Here is a 19,773-nt window from a genome sequence, read left to right as displayed (position 1 = left end):
ATATTTAGACATATAATGTAGCTATCGCAGAAAATCTAAAACTATTTACAGTACATAAACTGCTCTGCAGCTTGATGTCTCTTAAAAATGCACAAGACTGATGGTCTAACTCCTGATTGGTCCTGGTTCTCCACTGTGAAGCACCTGGCTGGGTTTGAAATGGTCAGTTCACCAAAACACGGACCGCACTGTCAGCTTCCCGTCCGAAACAAGGCTGGACTTCTTTTGTTCTTGGTTAATCATGTTCCTTTAATTATTCATCACTGTTTTACATTTGGTCAGGAAATGTGTCAGAAATGATGAAACCCATCAGGAACAGCACCTGACCGAAAGGCCAAAATAAAACCAGTCCACGTTTTGGTTTAAGAAATGAGATAAAAACATATAATATCACCAATATTGTAGAGAAAAGTTCCCATTTCCATTTGAAAATATAGTCGTGCATCTAAAGGAAAGTCCAGTAAAACATGCTGCTTCCCCTGCATGGTGTGAAAGCCTCCTGATAACATATGGGAAGCAAAAAAAAAAGTTTAAATCCTGTTATACATTCATTAAAAAACCTCAAATCCACCGGGATCCAAACGGCTGTTGGACGAACCGCCACGGCGTCGAGGCCTCTGATCGGTCCTGCAGCTCTCGCTGAGGTTAGATTCTGTTTTAAAATGTCGCGCTGCAGGATAATTCGTCTCTCTGCTGCTCGTCTGTGTCGACACGGCGGCCGTCTGGATTCAAACAAATCCCGTGTCGGCCGTCTGCACGGCGGAGCGCCAGGACAGGAAAGTGGGACACTTCTTCTCTTGTGTTTTGGATGAACTGACCTTTTCAGAGATTTTTTTTTTCTTTTTTTTTTTTTCTGAAAAGCACAGAGGAAAGATTTGTCAGAAGTGAGACAACAGCCTGTCTGAACACGACTCGGTGTGACAGAAGCTCCACACCGCTCATGCTGGATAAAATTGATTGCACAGATTTATAATTCCTGACAAGTGACACAGCCTGTGTTTCTCCAGCGAGTCGCTGAAGGGAGGATCCACGAGGGACCTGCAGCACCGGAGGAGGAAAAATGATTTACTCTGTACAAAAAAAACATGTTTTTTTTTTTTTTTTCTAGTGCAAAGGAAGCATTTGAACTTTTTTTTTTTCCCTGGATGAGAACAGTTTGAACTGCTGGTTCAGATTTTAACATTTTCAATAAAGATTAGGCACCTTCCCAAGAAAAAAAGGAAGGTTAATAAGCAGCAAAAATGTCAGTTTCCTCGAATTAAAGTCCTTCTCTTCAGATCCACAGCGGCGTCGGTGGAGAGCAGAGACTAAACCACCGGATCCAGAGTTCTCACTGGGTGACGGGCGCCACCAGGTACCCGTTGAAGGTGATGTAAACGTCCACGTCGTCGCTGTAGATGGCGTTCTCCCGCTCGCGCTTGTAGAGCCGCACCCACACCTCGTCGTCCAGCGCCAGGCTGAGCATGACGCTCTGGCTCTGCATGATGGAGCGCTCGCTGGGCTGTGCGTACAGGATCACCTGCTCCTTGTCGTTGTGCATGAGGTGCAGGTAGGTCTCCTTGAAGTTCCAGGTGTGGATGTTGACGTTGAAGAAGTAGACCCCCGGGACGTAGCAGTAGAACTTGCCCTTGAACATGTTGAAGTGCTCGTAGGGGTTGACGAACACCGTGTCGAACACCAGCGCCTGGTAGTAGTCCAGGCTGTGCAGGGACTTGCGGCGCCCCACGGAGAAGGAGGACTGGGGGGTCTTGCAGGGGTCGCCGGGGGCGCCCGCCTGGCCCTTGCTGCCTTTAGGACCCATCGGGCCTCTGTAGCCAGGGGAGCCCTCCAGACCTGGCTTTCCAGGTGTCCCTTTGTCTCCTTTGTCGCCTTTATCACCTAAAGGGGAAAATCAAAAAAAGTTTCAGACAAGATGCAGACAGAAGAACGGAGCATCTGTGTTCCAGCAGCAGGAGCGACCGCCCAAACTTCCACTCAGCTTGTTTCTGTCTTCAGTAAATGGAAGCAACTCCAGCAAAGCCTCAGCGTCTGGCTCTGCAAATCCTCCCCGTGCATCGGAATGGGTTTTAGCTAAACGGGGCTTATCCTGCCGCTGAGCGAGACGAGGACTGAGAGCCGGAGCTGAACCGCCCGACAGGTGTGAGCAGCTGCAGTCTGGTCTGAGACCCAAACTGACCTGGGATCAGCAGCTACAAACACTGGTTTAGTCCTCAAAACGCAACGATGATGGTGATGTGGTGACGGGTTCTGTCTGACATGACGGTGAAATGAAGAGGAACCATCACTCCACGGCGTTAGCTAAATGGTTAGGGTTAGGTTAGCGTTACCCGCGTCTAACCCTAACCATAACCCAGAGACTCATCAGGAAGTCCGGGTTTCTTTTCCTCTTTCTTCTTTTAATTTGACGTCTCTTCTGTGAACAAACCCACGCTGTCGTATTAATCTCTGTCTTAAAGTTGACTTCGGGTGAACTCCTGTTCAAACCGTCCCTGCTCGACCTTGATATTTCACATTTGCATACAATTTGGGAACAGACTGTGAAAATGATTAATGAGCCGGTGTGCTGGATATCCTGACACTGACCTTTTCCAGACTAAAAATATCCAAGCCGATGTGTTACTATAGTTCCCAGAACATTAAAAGCCCGTTTGAGTCTATATTTCAACGAGAAGTGACGCCACTGAGGCGGTGGACGTTTCTAAATGCCATCAGCCTGTCAGCAAAAACATCCATCAACTAGAAAAAGAAACAAATGGATTGTTTGATGAAAGTTTTTTGATGGTTCCAGTGATTTTTCTGTAACGGTACAGGGAGGTCTTTTAATTTTAAGAGCTTCAATAATGAAAAAAGACGAACGCCTCTGAGACGCTGCATTACCCAGGTCCTCATCTGACTGAGAGGTAAACACCTCTGGGCCGAGCGAGCCACACAGGAAGACGCCGCCCCCCACGACCGCCGCTTCCCGGAGAGGTAAACAAACCGCTCCTCGCTCTCCCGACAGATTCACACCGACCGCTCCAGCTGTGGCCGGCGCCGGACGAGGAGTCCCGAGGGCGAAGGCGGGAGGATTTCCACAAATAGCCGCTCAGCAGCACCTCTGCGCTCAGAAGACCGCCGGGTCTGAGTCGTTAACGAGACTTCAGACGGCGGCGCTCACACAGAGCGAGAAAAATCAGACATGAAGGCAGCAAGAACAAGTCTGCGGGAACATACAGGAAAAGAAAATCTTCAAATAATGAGAAACTGAAAGTGATCCAATAGTTCTGACCGAAACTCAAAGACATCAAACCTGCTTAGAGTTCAAAAATAACATTTTGTGCCACAATACGTTTTGCTTGATGGCTCCATCTTCACACTGAACTGAATTCACATTTAGAACGACGGATCCCGTTAATAACAGCATCTTGTCTTCATTTCATTTCAAACTAACAGATTAAAATCCGAAGATTTACAGGTATTTAAAATACGTGATTGGACTTAGGACTTCATTTACAGGTTTTGACATGGACACAGTTGTGTTTTCTCGGCTTACATGACAACGGAGCCACTGAAAACTTTTCGAAAACAGCTTCTGCAGTGCAACTTTTGCGGTGGAAACGGGGGAAATGCAACTGTTCTGATACGTTGCTACTACACACCACGACCCAACTTCATCGCCTGTCCATACAAATGTTTGCATCCTCGCCACTGTTCATGTTTACAGTCCATTGTTCTCTGACTAGCATGTTTCTGGGGTTTCATTACAGAAACAGTGGCCACTAGTGGCCGGGTGGGGTAACTACACTTTTTTTCAGCCTTCCCGTGTAAACGGACATCATATTCAAAACGTCACTGTGTGATCGTGAAACTTTTCTGAAAAGAAAATGCCAAAACACTGTGTTTCCACTCAATACGTTCTCGTGGGTTCTAAGATAAGTTTCAGCCTCATTATTGTATCATGGAATGCAACTGTTAGCCTCATACCTTGCTTTGTGATAATTGTCGTGATTTTTTTTGCAGTACTACTGGAATCTTTCATAATATTTCTTGCAAAAAGATAAAATTGAAACTAGTTGTATTTTAATAATTGCTTTTACTCAGACGGGGGGAACGGACAGTTAAACTTGAGCTGCAGTAAAATCTAGTGGTTCATTAGTCTTTGCGGCGAAGCGGCCATTGCTATCTCCGTTTTCCACTGTCAGCATGAATATCAGGTAAGAAATGTCCCAGTGGTTAAATCTGCTTCGCCAGTACAGTGAGCTGCTCTGAAATTAATAAATTAAAACCTACTCCAACATTAACATTCATCAAAGTTTTACATTTCTTCAAGGGTTTTACAGTGAAAAAAGTCCTCAAAGTGAAATTAAAGGAATAAATCCAATACTATTCTCTCTGTTCGGACTATTTTCAGCTTGTTTCTTTTTGTTTTCTCATCCTCAGGCCTGTTTTACTTTAATTGTCCCAACAGACAGGTGAACTGATTTTCATAAGTGGTGGAGGTAATTATGAAAACTCTCTCTTCAGCAGTTAAAGCGACGTCCTAAACGGCGGAACAGCAGCGTGCGAAGCCTGAACCTCCCACACATTTCAGCCTACAGACACTTTTCTAACCCAGGTCCTGAACTTTAATTAGCTTGTGAGAGTTGTTGATTGTTGGAAAAGTCCAGCGGCGACACGTTTTAAGATTCAGAAACACTCAGCGTCTTGGAGCTTTGTCCCTAACAGGAGCAGCAACAGACTTTTCTCTCAAACTGAACTCATTCCAGCGATGCAGAAGCAGAACAGAAGCAGATAAAACAGTGTTTCAGCCTTTGCAATGTAATTAGGAAGCTGCAGCTCTCTGGAATGGTTCAAGCTGATTTTAGGTCAGTAAAACTAGATGACATTTTCGTGTCATGATTCAGAAGGAATAAAGAATTCAGAAGAGAAGGAATTTCACGAAAACATCTTGTAAACTGTTACCAAGGTGGAACTTTTCGAAAAACACTCTGACTTCGTCTCCGTGGAGACAGGATTACACATTTTTTTTAGCAAGTGACCCATTTCTGATTGACACCATTACATCTGTCTGGAACATTAAAAACATTGTGCGTGTGGACTTACAGCGTTGACAGACTGGAGCGGTAACTGTGAAGCCACACAGATGGATGCTGATCCACGTTTGATGCTGAGGTGGTGTTTGCCAAACGCTGCTTTGATATTAAAGCGCAGACGGAGGAGAACGATCATAATTGCATCTTATTCACATACTGCAATTATCCCAAAGTGGATGAGTGACTCTCAACTATAAACATACCAACACTGGGAGTCGTGGCTCTGCAGAGGCCGCCATGTCTGTTACCGTCCACCACTGTATTCCTGTATTCCATCTCGAACGATCTGAATGTGTGAATCTTTTTCCTGTTTATCAGAGCAGGTGGATTTGGACTGTTGGGATTGATCTGCTTCACTCTTTAATTCTGCAGACAGACCAGTTTGTTTGTTGCGTTGCTTTGGTGATAACCAGCTCCGGCTGAACCGTGTCTGAACTGTGGCGTCTGCGTGTGAGGCGTGAAGCCGGACGTGTTCGGGGCTGGACGGAGGGTCGGGACAGGGCTGGCATGTCCAGTTATCACAGGACGGAGAGATGAAACAGGAGAGGGGTGACACATGGTTCGGCCTGAAGCTCTACGCCGCCCGGTCGCTCGCCGGCTCGTATTAGACACACATGTTCGCTCACGAACCCGTCTCCAGCTGCGGATGTGCATTGCTCGCATTAGAAGAAAAAAGAAACCTCATTTTAATCCCTTTCTCTTGTCACATATTTCTTTCCTTTTCGGCTTATTCCTCCAGGCTCCGGCACTTATTTGCACATGCAAATATTTTCAAACAAATGCACAATCAGAGCGCCGCTGCTGGCATTTCCTTTCAGCGAGAGCGTCAACAGTAAGTCGGCGATCCGACTGCGAGGTCGACTCAGTCAGCCGTCTGGAACCGGGAAAGGTCACCACGAGTCCACGGTGTCGAGCAGAGCCGGAATACATTAGGACGGGATCCAGATTTTATCTTCTCAGATTTATTCCAGTCCTGATCTGCGTCAGCAGGACCTGTTCAAGAAAATGTCAAATACGTAACCTCTGACCCCCCCGTCCACATCTGGATGAACCATTCGCTGGTTTTTAAAGTTGATTTATTCTGATCAACTTCGATATGTTCTAAAATATTCACAGTACACGTGAGGTGCTTCATGTTCCAGAGAGTTCTCTAAAAATGAAATTAAAACACTGCCAATCAATAATCAGCTGCAGCAGGTAGCTGCTGCACAGAGCAGGCTGGGGCTCACTGAAACCATCGGCTGGTTTCCCACATTTCTAATCCAGTCACGATCCTGCTGAGTCACGCTGCTAATACTCAGATTCTCTCTCGGAAGGATCGGGGGCAATTATCTCCCGGCCTGCTCCTGACTGCCACTCAAATCAGGTCTCATTGTCTTTCAAGTGAACATTGAAATGGGTGACAGCGGTTTTTTTTATTTTATTATTTCAAAATGTCCACTTACAGGGAGACGAGACTGTGTTTATGCTCACAGTAAAGACCAGTGTGAGTGGACATTCCCAGCCGTCCAGGCAGGAGAACGTCTCAGAGTGAAGGAACCCGGTTCACTGGACGTGGAAGTCGTGCCGGTCCAGTCGAGTGGACAACGCTCTGCTCCCTCAGTTTGACTTTACTCCAGGCAGAGCCTCCTCAGTGTCCCTCCCTCAGGTTCTATTTTCAGCTCGTTTGAGGCTCAGAGGAGTAAGTGTTGGAATATTCATGCCTCACTGAGACAGAACGAGAAGCTCTGCTTTCCATAAATTACACTACCTGTGACCATTATCATCATTAACCTCAGCATTTCTCATGTAATCCCAGTGGAGCCAGACAGACTTGGGAACAAGTCAAGAAGACGTAATAAACCCTCCTTCAGAGAGCGCAGGGACAAGGCTTTATTTTATTATGCTGAAAGGCTGCATCTCTCCATAAAACCTCTGTCTCTCCTCTTCTCCTCTCATGATCTTCTAAGAATGAGTGGATCATTTTAAAAAGGTCTGATTGGTCAGGAGGCGGAGCTTTTATACTCTCTGATCTCTGATCCAGAACGTAGCCTGCTCCAGAGCTGAGCTGCTCAGCGTTAGTTACTGTGAGAAGAAGTGAATGTAGGATGGAAAACCCTGGTTTGATCCCTGAAGTTACCTCAATTGCAGCGTCGTAGTCCAGAGACAAGGTCTCTCTGATCAGATCCAAGTGTTTAGAGATGAAGGCCTTCCTGATTACATTTTGATAAAGCTTCAAGTGAAGCTTTTCAATTCTCCTGTGCAATGCTCCACCTCAGTGCAACTAATAAAGGTTTCTCTAATACACAGAAACCGAGTTAGAGCATTTTTGAAAAGTTCCACTTTGGAAGCCATTTTCAAAAAGTTGTGTTTTCAGTTTCTCCAAGCGCCATTGTCATGTAAATAAAACATGAAACAACAAAAGTTTTCAATTTTCACTTAATGCTGCTGTGAAAGCAGATCCTCAGACCAAAGGTTTGGGTGAAACGTATCCAGCAGATTCCATCCTTGGTAAAAACTCGTTGCAGATGTTAAAAGACATGTCGGGATTTGTTTTCTTCGACGTCCACAGGGAGAAGGTTCCAGGAATCACCTGGTTGGACATTTGGTGTGAAACTTCCTGAATAGAATTGAAATACTTTCATTTCAGAGGGAAGTTGTTTCCGGGTTCTCCCTTTAACACTCCGCCCTCTGTACCGACGGCCGGTCAGGAGGACTCCTCAGCTCGAGACCAGGACTTTGATCCCTCAGATTGATCCTGACGGAGTGGCAGTAGAGCTGAGAGACTCCGGCTTGTTTTAACTTTGATGCACGGACTGAAACGTCTTGTTTGACGGACCATGAGTCGGGAGTTTTCAGCCTACATTAACGGCATTCTTCCCTGATTTGTTTGCATTAAACTCGTGCGCTGATCTGCCTTTCTGGGATCGACGGACTGAAGCGTTCTCACTCTACACTTGGCCTCCTGCCTCTTTCAGATAATGTGACTGATTTTTAAAAGTGGTTCCAGGTTGATTCTATCAGCGAAAAAAACCCATTTTCCTTTCAGACAGTCGCCTTTTCTTTTTTTTTTGGTCTCAATTCTACCTAAGCAGCTGTGCATGGTTACATTTAGCAGCGCCGCTCCATTATAATATACCTTGATTATGCTTTTGATGGAGTCTTACCCCCGTCACACACTCAGCTGAGAGCGAAGGCAGTGATGACATTAAGACAAAGCAGCTGGAATCAGGAGAATTAAACACAGACGGTTAACCGAACCAGAAAAGAGCTGGAGATGATTCTATCTTAACTAATGTGGTACTTTTTACTACTTTTATACGAATGTCCATGTACTCACCATTTCATTATAAAGAAACAAACATCACAGCACTGACTGACTGCCATTGTTTTTCTGCAGCTTCCATTTTCAAAACATCGCCATGTAAACACAAAAACGCTGCATTTTCACTTCAAGCAGGGGTTGACCTGAACCTGCCAGCGCTGTGAGGTTTGAAAGGGCTCGCGGAGGCTGGGCTACCTTTCAGGATGGTCATGTTGATGACGGTTCGGACTTCGGGCATCTCGTAGTGGGCCGCGGACGGCGCGGGGTCCTGCTGGTCGCAGCAGCGTCTGCACAGCCGGGACGGCGGTCTGGAGGGGGAGGGCACGCAGACGACCACGGGGAGCAGCAGGAGCAGCCTCACACACACCCGCCACATGGCTGCCGCCACCTGGGGGCGCAACGACAAGGCCGAGGCCCGGAGAGGTTACAGGGAGAGCTGTTCGATGCAGAGTTTGAAGAGCAAAACAAGATGGTGGGAATTAGAGATTAGAGATTTGCTGCAGGTCACCCAAACACTCCACATGTCCTGGACTGAGCGAAGCTTCTGCAGTTTTCATACAACCTTCACCAATAAGAGAAAACTGTGCTGCGGCGCTCAAAGCGACAGATGTGGAATTTGTCATATTGGATCCAGAACGTTAGGATCGAGGAGTTTAAGCCAGCGGGGAAACACGGCGGACTAAAACCCAGGAAGGGGAGTTTCTGTGGTCACAAGTACATCTGGACTCCAGCGGACGGGGAAACACCAGCAGTGATGTGATTCTCTTCTTTCTCTTCTCCTCTCAAAATCAATGAAAAGTAGATCAAAAGTTTAGGAGATGATCTGATCTGATGGTCCGGCTCAGTACTTTAGGAAAAATCCCGACAGAGACGACATGATGCGCTCAAAGAAAGCAGAAAATGTGAGGCCGTGTTTCAGTGTAACTGAAAACATGTGGGACACGGCGTGCAGCTGGAGTGGGGAAGTTACTGTATATCAAAGATGAATGATAATCCAGGAGGGCTGGAAGAAACTGAAGAACTCCCAAAAAGCCCAGAGTGCTCTCATGTTTGAAGTTTGATTCTACTGTCCGTTACCAAGGAAAAGCCTCGTCTGTGTGAATGAGGGCATAAATATTGATAGAAAATCTGTTTCAGCCTTGATTTCTGTCTGAAATGATCCAATGCGATCGGCTTGGATTACTTTACAGAACATATTCTCCACTGGTTCCCATGTTTTCCTCCTGTCATGATAATAATAATAAATACTCTGGCTGTTTGAATTAAAGGCTCACATGTGTGTCAAGAACATTCTAAGATTCTAAAATATAAGAAGACACCAAAAACCTGGTCGACTGGAGTCTTTCCAGCTGTTTGTGTTCAATGTGACCTAAAACCAAGAAATATTTTGTGTCATTTTATCACTTTTAATTGAAAAAATGGACACTTCGGTTGTTGATTCAGCCCCAGTGTGATTGAGGGCTGAGGGTGCAGGGTTTGCTGGGATGCAGGTGTTGTACGCAGGTGCCAAAAATGGAGGGAAAAAAATAGTGTGAGCTTTTCCAGCTGTGGTATTTTCTGGTCCGGGATCATAACCAGATGGTGTGTGGTGGTTAATAGGGAGAAGGTTGTAGGTTCAAATCCGGGCTGGCACTTCCTGTGTGAAGTTTGAGGACGAATATGAAACAGTATAGAAGACGGATTAGATCCCGTCTCTCCTGTATGAAATGATGGAAGGGCTATTGTGGATTCCTTTCAGTCCGTCAGACAGATAAAACAGCCGTCCTGAGTCGGCTCTGTTCATCGTTATTCCTCAGAACAGCTTCTTATTAACACATCTCGTACAGAAAGCTGATCTTCATCGACCACTTCTAACTGATTCAGTTCAACATACTAAAACAATCAGGAGGAAAAGTTTCTCAAACAAGCTGGAAACACACAGCTGAGAGGAGTGACAGCGGTTCCCACGGGGATTTCCACGGCCGCGGCTGAACGGTAATAGCTGATATGATGGATGAAGCAGGACTGTGAGAAAATGAGACGACTGGAGCAGAGCCCGGGCCGTTTTATTTGACTACTGATAGTAAAATACGTCCGCGATCGCCGGAGTCGGCTTCACTGTTACAGAACGCTGGAAAAACCCTCTCACAACTGTCAGTTATCAAACTAATTTCTTCCTTTTCTTTTTGTCATTCTGATGAAGCTGCGGCTGGAAATGTGCACGGAGTCTGACTCCAGCTCTGAGCCGCCGCCGTCCGACAGGAAGGTTTCTACCGCCTGATGTTTTCGGTCCAGCTGTGCAGCTCTCCAAGTGAAATTATAAAATCCAGACTATCCTTCAGTTTTTCCACACCGGCGCCTTCCAGCCAGCTCCTGCAGGCTTCAGCTGTTCTCTGGAGCGTCGTTCATTAATAATAGGGACGAAACACTCATGTCTGAACGAACAGAGTGATGACATCTGCTGTAAACTAATAATCGATTACATTTCATAATTGCTAGCCACCCAAAACAGACTGAAAGTTTTCAGTTTTCACTTCTATGGCACATCTTGTCCATGTCGATATCAATATCAATCAATCGGTAACATATTGATGCTCACCAGGTTTACAGGTTCAGGCTAATGAACGTCACTGAGCAGCATGCTGTCTACCGTTCACCGTGCAGAGCAGGGTGTGTGTTCTGCTGTCCTCAGGAGACCTGGCGGCCGGCGGGGCGCCGCAGGCAGCCGCTCGTTTCACTACTGGGTCAACTGGAGGGAAAAGACCTCAAAGACCATCGTTAAACAATTAACATAGAGCCATGTTTGCTGGTGTGTGATCATTAATCTGGCCTCTGGGGGGTAACGCAGACACTGAGTGTATTGTCAGCTTCACGGTGGGAAAATAAATACGATGCTTGATGAAGCATTTGGTTTATAGTAACATTCATTTATTTCCCACCAAGTCATGTAGAAAAACTGTGCAGGAAAAGCAGTTTTTCTGGCTTTATATAATGAGAACAACCTCATTCAGTGACTGTACCTCCTGACTCCTGGACCGCTGGATCCCAGCCGTCCAGACTGACTCACAGGTTTGGAAACATTAACGATGCAGACGAGCCCATCCTCACAGAGCAGGGGGTTTCAGAGAATAACCCAGGGGAGTTTAACCGGCACCGCTCTGTAATCTTCAGTATCTGATTATGGTTTTCTGAGAAGTGTAAATCTAGTTTTCATAACCTTGAGAGGAGGCAAAACCCCCACGCCAGTAAGACCCAGAGCGGTGGTCCCAGCTCACCCCGAGAGGTCAACTCAGTGCCCTCTGACACACAAACAGCGCCGCACATGAAGGGAAAGAGGAAAAGAAATAAAAAATTGGTGAAAAATAAAGTAAATTATCACAAATAATTTGAGCCATTAAACAGTTTGACTGAGGTATTCATTTTTACTTAGTAACAGTAGACAGGAGATCAAAAGTCTGGTTAAAATGCTCGCTCCAGTCCACCTGCTCCGCTATATTTGATATACAGAAAGCAGGGAAACGATATGAGATTAAAACATTACATAAACAACTGATATCCTGATGTGACTCTGACACTGTGATCAGTTTCCACAGGGAAGTTCTATTTGTTCCTGACAGAGTTCAGAACCTTCTGTTCATCCGTGCTCTCATTTAAAAGATTCAGCATCGTGGTCTCGAATCCGCCGGGAACAAACAGAAATGTTTCTGTGCTTTGGGATTTCCACTTTCTTTCTCTTCCTGGACTCGGTTTTATGAACTGGACGCCGACTGTTTGTCTTTTCTGTGATCATATCTGCAGCAGAAAGAACACTGTGTTTACTCATTGCCATTTTTTTCCCCCTGACTTTTGTTCTTTTGGTTTCTTGCTTTCTTGATGTAGTCCTGATATAACCTGCTGTCAACATGACCCTGGGCAGCAGGGCTCCGTCTGATTGGCCGCATATCTTCACTTCCACAGCATGAATACAGACTGCATTCAGACAGGATCTACCTCACTTCAGGCTTCTGCAGCATCTCAGCTTCGCAGAGACATGATGATACATTAATTATACATTCTGCAGCCATAACTATTGTGGTTTCGCACTGGGCAAGTCTGCAGGAATTGAAACGCATAAATCTGGTCACGCATAATGCATTGGTACCATAGGTACACACACGCACACACACGCGCGCACGCAGTCATAATGAACTCGTTTGCGGAGCCACGTCTACAACAGCAGAGCATCCACTTGGCGGATCAGCAGGGGCGCGCGCGCGCGCGCTAGGGCGCACAGCTCCAAAACAACGCAACGCAAAGCCGGTTCATGCACGTGCACGGAGAAGTACCTCTACATCATTCCCCTCTTAAAAGAAAACGAAAAAGTAAAAGCACTGCTGAGTTGGCAGCTTTGTGCATAACTTTCCCCTCCTCGTGCACGAAGCTGCAGGCTCGCCCCCGCGCCGCCGGGTGTTCCTCTCGCTCCCGCACGGAGCGCGTTCTCTGCGCTCACACTTTTTTTTTTTTGTTTTAACTCCGCGCGCGAGTCTCACGCAAAGCCGCCTGGGTGAATCCTGTCAGCGCGTCTGGAGCTTCTTACCTGCAGGAGTCTGAGCCGAGAGGCGAGGAGGAGAAGAAGAAGAAGAAGAGAGCAGGGCTGCTGTGAGACACGAGGAGGAGCTGGAGGAGAAATCTGTCTCTCTCTCTTTGTCTCTCTCTCTCCCTCTCTCTCTCTCTCCTCATGCACTCCCTCGCTCCCTCCCTCTGTCTCCCACAGGACGCGCCTCCACACCTTCGCTCCATCCTCTCTCCTGACCCCCGTTTGACTTGTAAAGTTGTTGATTCACGATGAGGAAGCTACATTCCATAGCTTCAACATGTAAAACTCAGTGTGTGTATTTTTACTGCCGGAAAAGTGTGTATAAACACACCCCTAACAGTCACTCCACATGTCAGACTTCCTCATGCCGGGGGAAGTAACAGTAAAACAATTCATAATAACACCGAAGATTTTCTTCGCTATGGCACAGACGTGATCAAAATGTTGAGTTTTTCACAAAACCAAACAGTCACCGTGGAAAATTACAACAATCTCAACATAAAGCGAGTTTTATTGCTGCTTCCTGGTGCAAAATAAACTCAGTTTCACATTACAGGATTGTACTGTCAATAACTGCTGGGGTGAAAAGGCAACAAAACCCACAGCTTCATTAACATCTAATTCCTAAAGGATCAGTTCGGTTTAAACAGTTTTCACGTTGTTTATAGAATGAAGTACAACAATATACTCACCCAGAAGGCTTTTCTGATCCCAACAGTGCTTCAGGAGAAATTTAGATCCAAAATGGAGCGGCGCACATCCGTACAGGTCTAGCAGACGGGGCATCAGTAACGCCGCTCCTAAAACGGCTTTAATCGTCCAAAACCTCATTAGTTTCACCAACATTTCATCACGGCCCGCTCAGCCTCTCCTCCACCACAGCCCGGAGTCGAGATTCTCATACATGCAGATATATGTTCGATTTGAATTTACTATTTGGCACAGTTAAGAAGTGCACGTGTATCTAGACACCTACATCTAGATATCTGTGTCTATAAGTCTAGGCGGCAGTGTAACGTAACGAGCTACGGAAGCCGCGGTGTTGTGTGTGTGTGTGTTTTTTCGATTACCGAGTGCTAGATACACGTGGACGCCAAGTAGTAAATTCAAATCGAACATATATCTGCATATATGACATATCTGGCGACCCCGGGCTGTCGTGGAGGAGAAGCGTGAGCGGACCATGATGAAATATGGGTGAAACTAATGAGTTTTTGGACGATTAAAGCTGTTTAAGGAGCAGCTATACACATGCCCCGTCTGCTAGACGTATACGGATGTCCGCCGCTCCATTTTGGATCTAAATTTCTCCTGTTTGGATCAGAAAAGCATTCAGGGTGAGTATATTCTTCTATTTCATTCTATAAACAACGTGAAAACTGTTTAAACTGAATTTATCCTTTAAAGACAAAGAATCACACAGAGAAAAGGTCCCTCAAACCCCCCCTGAAAACCACAGAAGACTTAAACATGAACGCGACCCTCCTGTAATGTCAGTGACGTGAATCAAACTAATTCAGATTTTCTTAATGAAACGCTTGAATATTTCTCTGGGCTTGGCTCTAAAGTTAGATTCTGTCATGAATGTTCATCTGGCTGCATGGTGTGATCTGTATTAACAGACTGAGGCCTCCGCACTGCGTCCAATCCCTGCTTCACTCACTAAACTCAGATCAACAGTCTGGGGAAAACGTTCTTTAACGGGTGTCAAACATAAAGAACATAGGAGGCAGCTCTATAAGAAAGCACTGATAGTGATTCAACGGATTCCACTGAGATCATGAGGAGCAAACTTCAGCCTCAAACTCATGCTGTCAGCATGAGTCTGTTAGAAAATACCTTCCACAACTCTAATATTCTGCCCTGTATTCAAGTTTCATTAGGTAGCATAAATAATTCAACAAATCCTTTTCAGATGATTTCTTCATCATTTCCATGACTTGTTCATAAAAAAAGCTGCCAGCAGGAATGAATTCTGGCTCTCCTTCGCCAATGAAATGCAGTGAATTGTTTTCTAGTAAAAGAATTCGTACATCTGTGGAAACTCAAAATCAGAAACAGAAGCGATAAGAACCGACGCTCAGGGGATAAACAGCAGGAGGAAACAACGACACTGTAAAATCCATGTTTCAAAATCTCTTCATGGTAATTTTCCTGCGCAGTCAGATCGGCTGAGGGGGGTTTAGTCTTTAAAGCAGACGACGGTGATCTGAAGCAGGAACCGTCCTCTGCCCTCTCGCCGGTTTGGATCCACCAGGAAGAGGCTGTGATGGAGGCAGCGGCTGATTGTAAAGCAAACACGCTGCGCCGCCTCGTGAAGATCGTTTGTTTCCAGCTGCGCCCCGTCGAGTCGCCGCCTCGGAGAATCTCTGCTCCGCTCCACACGTTCATGAGGACGGAAGACGAAGCTGGACCGCTGCTCTGGGCGACGTTTTATATCAGTATTAATAAACCAAAATGATTGAGGTTATCATTATTGAAATGCTGTTTGTACCCACACTGAAATCATTTAACTAAGTTTTAGTTTCCACCTCGAGAGCCGTTTCCAAAAAGTTGCACTTTCAGTGGCAGCGACCGCCGTCGTCATGTGAACTAACAGTCAAAACGCAGCAAAGGTTTTGTGTTTGCTCTAGAAAACGTGGTTTAAACAGAGCCTGAGCCACATCCTCGGCTTGACTCTGATCTGCCGTCCATCCTCAAGGGTTTCCTTCAATCTTTCTTTGGTTTTTTGCTCAACCAGACACAACGAAACAAAGCCAAACTCACAAAAATACTTCTCCGTGGTGACAAATCGTACCAACAAACACAGATCAAAGATGTCCTAAAAGGGAATATTTAGCCTGAAATGGAAGAAAATACCTTAAAACCAAATTCAGAGTTGATGTTTTATCTTATAATAAGTTGGTTGTTTTTCCCAGAATGCCCAATTCTTTGTACCTTTTCTTGGAGATAATGGCACAAAAAAGGAAAAGACATGACTTTAAAACTGATATTTCTTATAACATTAAAAGGTCAATGAGATGTTAACACTTGTATTTTCTCGGGTATTAAGTGATTGGTCATTTTAATCAGATGTGAGAAAAGCTGACAGTGCTGGAGTTTGCATGTTAGGGAGCAGCTGTGTGTTTTTTCTGAAACTAAAGTAGTTATAAAGTTTCTGCTGCAACTTTCAAGCTCTTTTACAGTCTTTCTTCTCTGCATTGGGCCACTCAGGATATCGATGGGTAAAAAACATGATGGTTTCATACCTGTACACTTCTTATTGTTTAGCTACTCGCACGTATTGACTTCAGCAGAAAACAGCTCTGTATATTTTTGCCACATCAGGAGTTTGGACAAAGCTCGGTTTCATATTCTTCTCTCACACATGTCCTGCTATAAATGTGTGTGTTCGCTGCGACTGGCCTGCCTGTGCTGCAGCCGCCTGGTGGCCGTTTTTAAATCACCGCGGTCAGGGGGAGTGATTAAAGCCGCCGTGAGGTCGAGACTCGTGTCAAATTAAAAGGTCACTTCAGTGATGGGAGGAGAGAAGAGGTGTGTGTGTCCAGAGCAGAGACGCTGCTCACACTGGAAACAGGTGGATTACACACACACACACACACACACTCACACACTCACACACACACGCGCAGAATGGATGTGATATTGATTGACATTTCTCTCACTGAGCGCCGGACCTTTCTGGAGACCTTCTGAACAGCAGCAGCTCAGACGCAGCCTTCAGCTGGATTTAACAGCACAACGCGAGTGACCCATGAAGGTTTGTTCTCTGCCGTGCAGAGCTGCTTTATCCAGGGTTTAAGAACCTGAAAGGCCTAAATGAACAGTTTTTCCCCTCTAAGGCATAAAGTTACGGACTATATTAATGCTATTTTTTTGAAGGGCCATTTCACGTGTGCAGAGGCATTTTTTCACCCTTTATCACCAATCAAAACACATTTCTGTTGACGGACAGTCACATTAATGTCACTGAAGCTTCATTACAGACGTCAGGCCTTCACTGGACGCCGTGCGGGAAGCTCGCTCGCCCGCAGCTGGCCGGCGCTGCAGTACGCTGGCTCTGCCGAGCTCCGTGGCTTCAGCTGGATCGCAGAGCGCTCCACTGCCAGTGATTAAAATAAGAAGACATAAAGACATCGGGGGGGAAATCTGGGGGAGCGGTGATGAGCGTGTTTGTTAAGAGCTCAGCTCAGCGCTGATTACTGGAGTTGCAGCGACGGGCGTCAGCAGCTTGTCGAGCCTCAATTTAGCCAGAGGGGCTTCGAGTTAAACCGGCAATTTTCCACTCTTCAAAGCAGGTATTACTCTACATAATCCTGACAGAAGGAGCCGTTTGCCTCTGAATGCGGCTCCTTTTCAAGCAAATTAGTTTGCTTTGTGTTTGTTCTCCATATGTTCTACGTTAGTTCTTTCCTCTAGTTGTCGATCAGTCACTGACGAGCGTTTACACACTGACTTCCTATTCTGTCTATTCTGATCTGGATTCTGTTCATTTTTCTACTCTTGTTGCTTGATGATGAGGTGGTCATATTGGAAAGCTGTTTTTTAAAAAACTGTTGGCTTTACTTAACTTCAAAAACATCTTTTATCCAAAGAAACTCTGGTTCTGTCTCACCCGCTTCTGCTTTTAGCACAACTACAAGCACAACTATCAGTTCAATAAATGGTTAAATTGTGCAGCCTAAAATATTAAGCTGTTGGTTTTTCACACAATGATTGCCTGGGTTCAAACTGAGTATTTCTTTATTCCTCTACGTGCTCGTGCTCAAAAGCAAGTCTGACAGACTCAAACCCTTCATCAACACACCATTAGCTTTTATCTCTTTCTTTTTCCAAAATATCCTGAAAGTTTTATTCTCATGTGTCCAGATCAGAAGCATCTGGAAAGTGATGCCCTGGCAGCAGTGTGAAATGTACAGCTCAAGGCCAGAACCGGTCCGGCCCACAGGGAATCCAACAAAAGGAAATTCACCAGCTCTGCAAAAATCATGACATCACCTGTAATACACGTGTTTGACCACTAGGTGTGCCTTTCAGGCGATCGGGATTACTGAGCAGATGGAGAAATGTGTCGTCACTCATTCTAGATCATTTCTAGAATTTGACACGCTAATCTGACTATATTTTCAGGTTCTGGCTACATGTGGCCATATGTTTTATGCTTCTGAAGATGCAAACAGTGAGGACGTCCTGATCACACTGTTTGATCTCTGATATGATCTGATTTTTCAGATTTGAGTATCGGCTGATCCACCTCTCCTGATCTGATATTTCCCTCCTTGCTACTGCTACATTGCTTACAGAGAATAACCATCCGGCCAGTCCACAGGAAGGTTTTGTTGCTTTGAAAGGTTTCGAGCCCGACTCCAAAACACCTCGAGGCTAAAACCTGAGACCACGTCTGGCCACGCCTGATCAACCTGACCACAAGCCGTTATCACGTGGCGCCCGCTGCAGGTCCGGCTGATCGCGGAAGGACCGTACTTCCAGACTGCTGACAGGTTAGACACTGGGTTGCTCATGCCGCTAATGTGTAGCTGCTATTTATTTGTTTCCAGCTGGTTGCAAACGGTGACGAAAAGAAAACACGGGACAGAGGGAAGGAGTTTTTTATACATTATGTTATTTAGTGGTGCGGCAACTGAAGTAAAATGAGTTTGACACCCCCGCTTCAAAGATTGATGCATTGTTAAGAGCCGTTCATGGCTTTAATCTGCTAAAAAAATAGTAGAAATAGTAGAGTAGAGAGGGTTCGAGAGAGTTCAAGCAAAATATTCAACATAAATATAAATTAATTCATCACAATTTCTCCTTTTCTTTGTTCAAATCTATTTGTCTGTCATTTGATGTTAACTTTTGGCTCAAAATGTAATTCCACCTTGTGTTTTTGTGTTCAGAATCATGAAATAATAGCTACTGTTTGATCTGAAGTCACCTTCATGAAGCTGATTCTCCACTTTAAACCAGCCGCCACCGATCTGTCATCACCTTTTCTCACTTGTTTTCCCTTTTCAATCGTCGTCGATTCACCTCCGTTCAGCCGAGGCACGAGGACGGAGGTTTTCTGCGTCGTTTATCACGTCAGCGCTCGGTTAAAGCCTTAGTTTCATTCTGCCTGGTGGGAACTTCAGGAATAAGACCTTCATCTGAGTGAAACGTCGTACTGTAGCCCAGTCATCTGGGCTCTTCTTCACTTGGAGACCTCTGACTGTAATGATTTTTATAAACATTATTTAGATTTTAATTGATAGTATCATGACATGATTTTATGGTGATAGATGCACGTGTTCACTGTATTTTCCCCGTCGGTGCACATTCCATGCTTCATAAGTTGCACCATCGTTCCATCAAAACTGAAAACAGATATATATATTTATTTAAAATGTGTTATTTTTTTTCCTGGCACATGTTAACATGAGTATTAACAGTTGCACATATAAATATTGTACTAATGGGAATATAAAGTACAGAAACAACCGCAGCGTTTGTATTTTTGCACTGTTGTGCAGCAGTCGTGATCCTTTCCTCCACTCCTGGTCACATCTCAGTCTATTTTGAGCAGAATCTCTTTCCTCCCTCCCTGTTCGTCACTTTTCCTCCAACTCATTTTTATGCATCTCCAGGCGAGTGTCCTTCTCTTCAGCCTCACGTCTGATGGCCTTCTTGGCCTCCTGCCCATCTGGCAAACCCAACTCCAGCCTAAATGTTTAATCCTCTCCTCAATCAGCCTCCAGTTTGTTTCCAAAGCTTCTCCTTGCATTTTATTAATCTGCAAAAAGTTCCTTACACGACTTCCCGTTCAAGTATTCACTCTGCTGTTGTTGATCTCGTTTTTATGGAAC

The 19,773-nt window shown here is 45.4% G+C and overlaps 1 protein-coding gene across 1 annotated transcript; it reads right to left on the bottom strand.

The window, feature by feature from the left end:
• Nucleotides 1-766: 766 nt before the first annotated feature.
• c1qtnf6b (C1q and TNF related 6b) lies at nt 767-13,048 on the bottom strand. The gene is made up of 3 exons (XM_030094797.1): nt 12,932-13,048; nt 8,572-8,764; nt 767-1,878 (listed from the first exon to the last, which is right to left on the bottom strand). The coding sequence occupies exons 2-3, from the start codon at nt 8,750-8,752 to the stop codon at nt 1,331-1,333; spliced, it is 729 nt and encodes a 242-aa protein (XP_029950657.1). The 5' UTR covers nt 8,753-8,764; nt 12,932-13,048; the 3' UTR covers nt 767-1,330.
• Nucleotides 13,049-19,773: the final 6,725 nt, after the last annotated feature.

Source organism: Salarias fasciatus, chromosome 6 (assembly GCF_902148845.1).
Source record: "Salarias fasciatus chromosome 6, fSalaFa1.1, whole genome shotgun sequence".
Lineage (NCBI taxonomy): Eukaryota > Metazoa > Chordata > Actinopteri > Blenniiformes > Blenniidae > Salarias > Salarias fasciatus.
This window is presented reverse-complemented; position numbering and strand designations above follow the sequence as displayed.

Bases quoted from the DNA above. Each gene is read 5' to 3' on its own strand.
- c1qtnf6b (XM_030094797.1), bottom strand. From the start codon at position 8,752: ATGTGGCGGGTGTGTGTGAGGCTGCTCCTGCTGCTCCCCGTGGTCGTC. The intron at 1,879-8,571 runs GTAGCCCAGCCT...TTTCCCCTTTAG, and splicing joins CAACATGACCATCCTGAAAG to GTGATAAAGGCGACAAAGGA.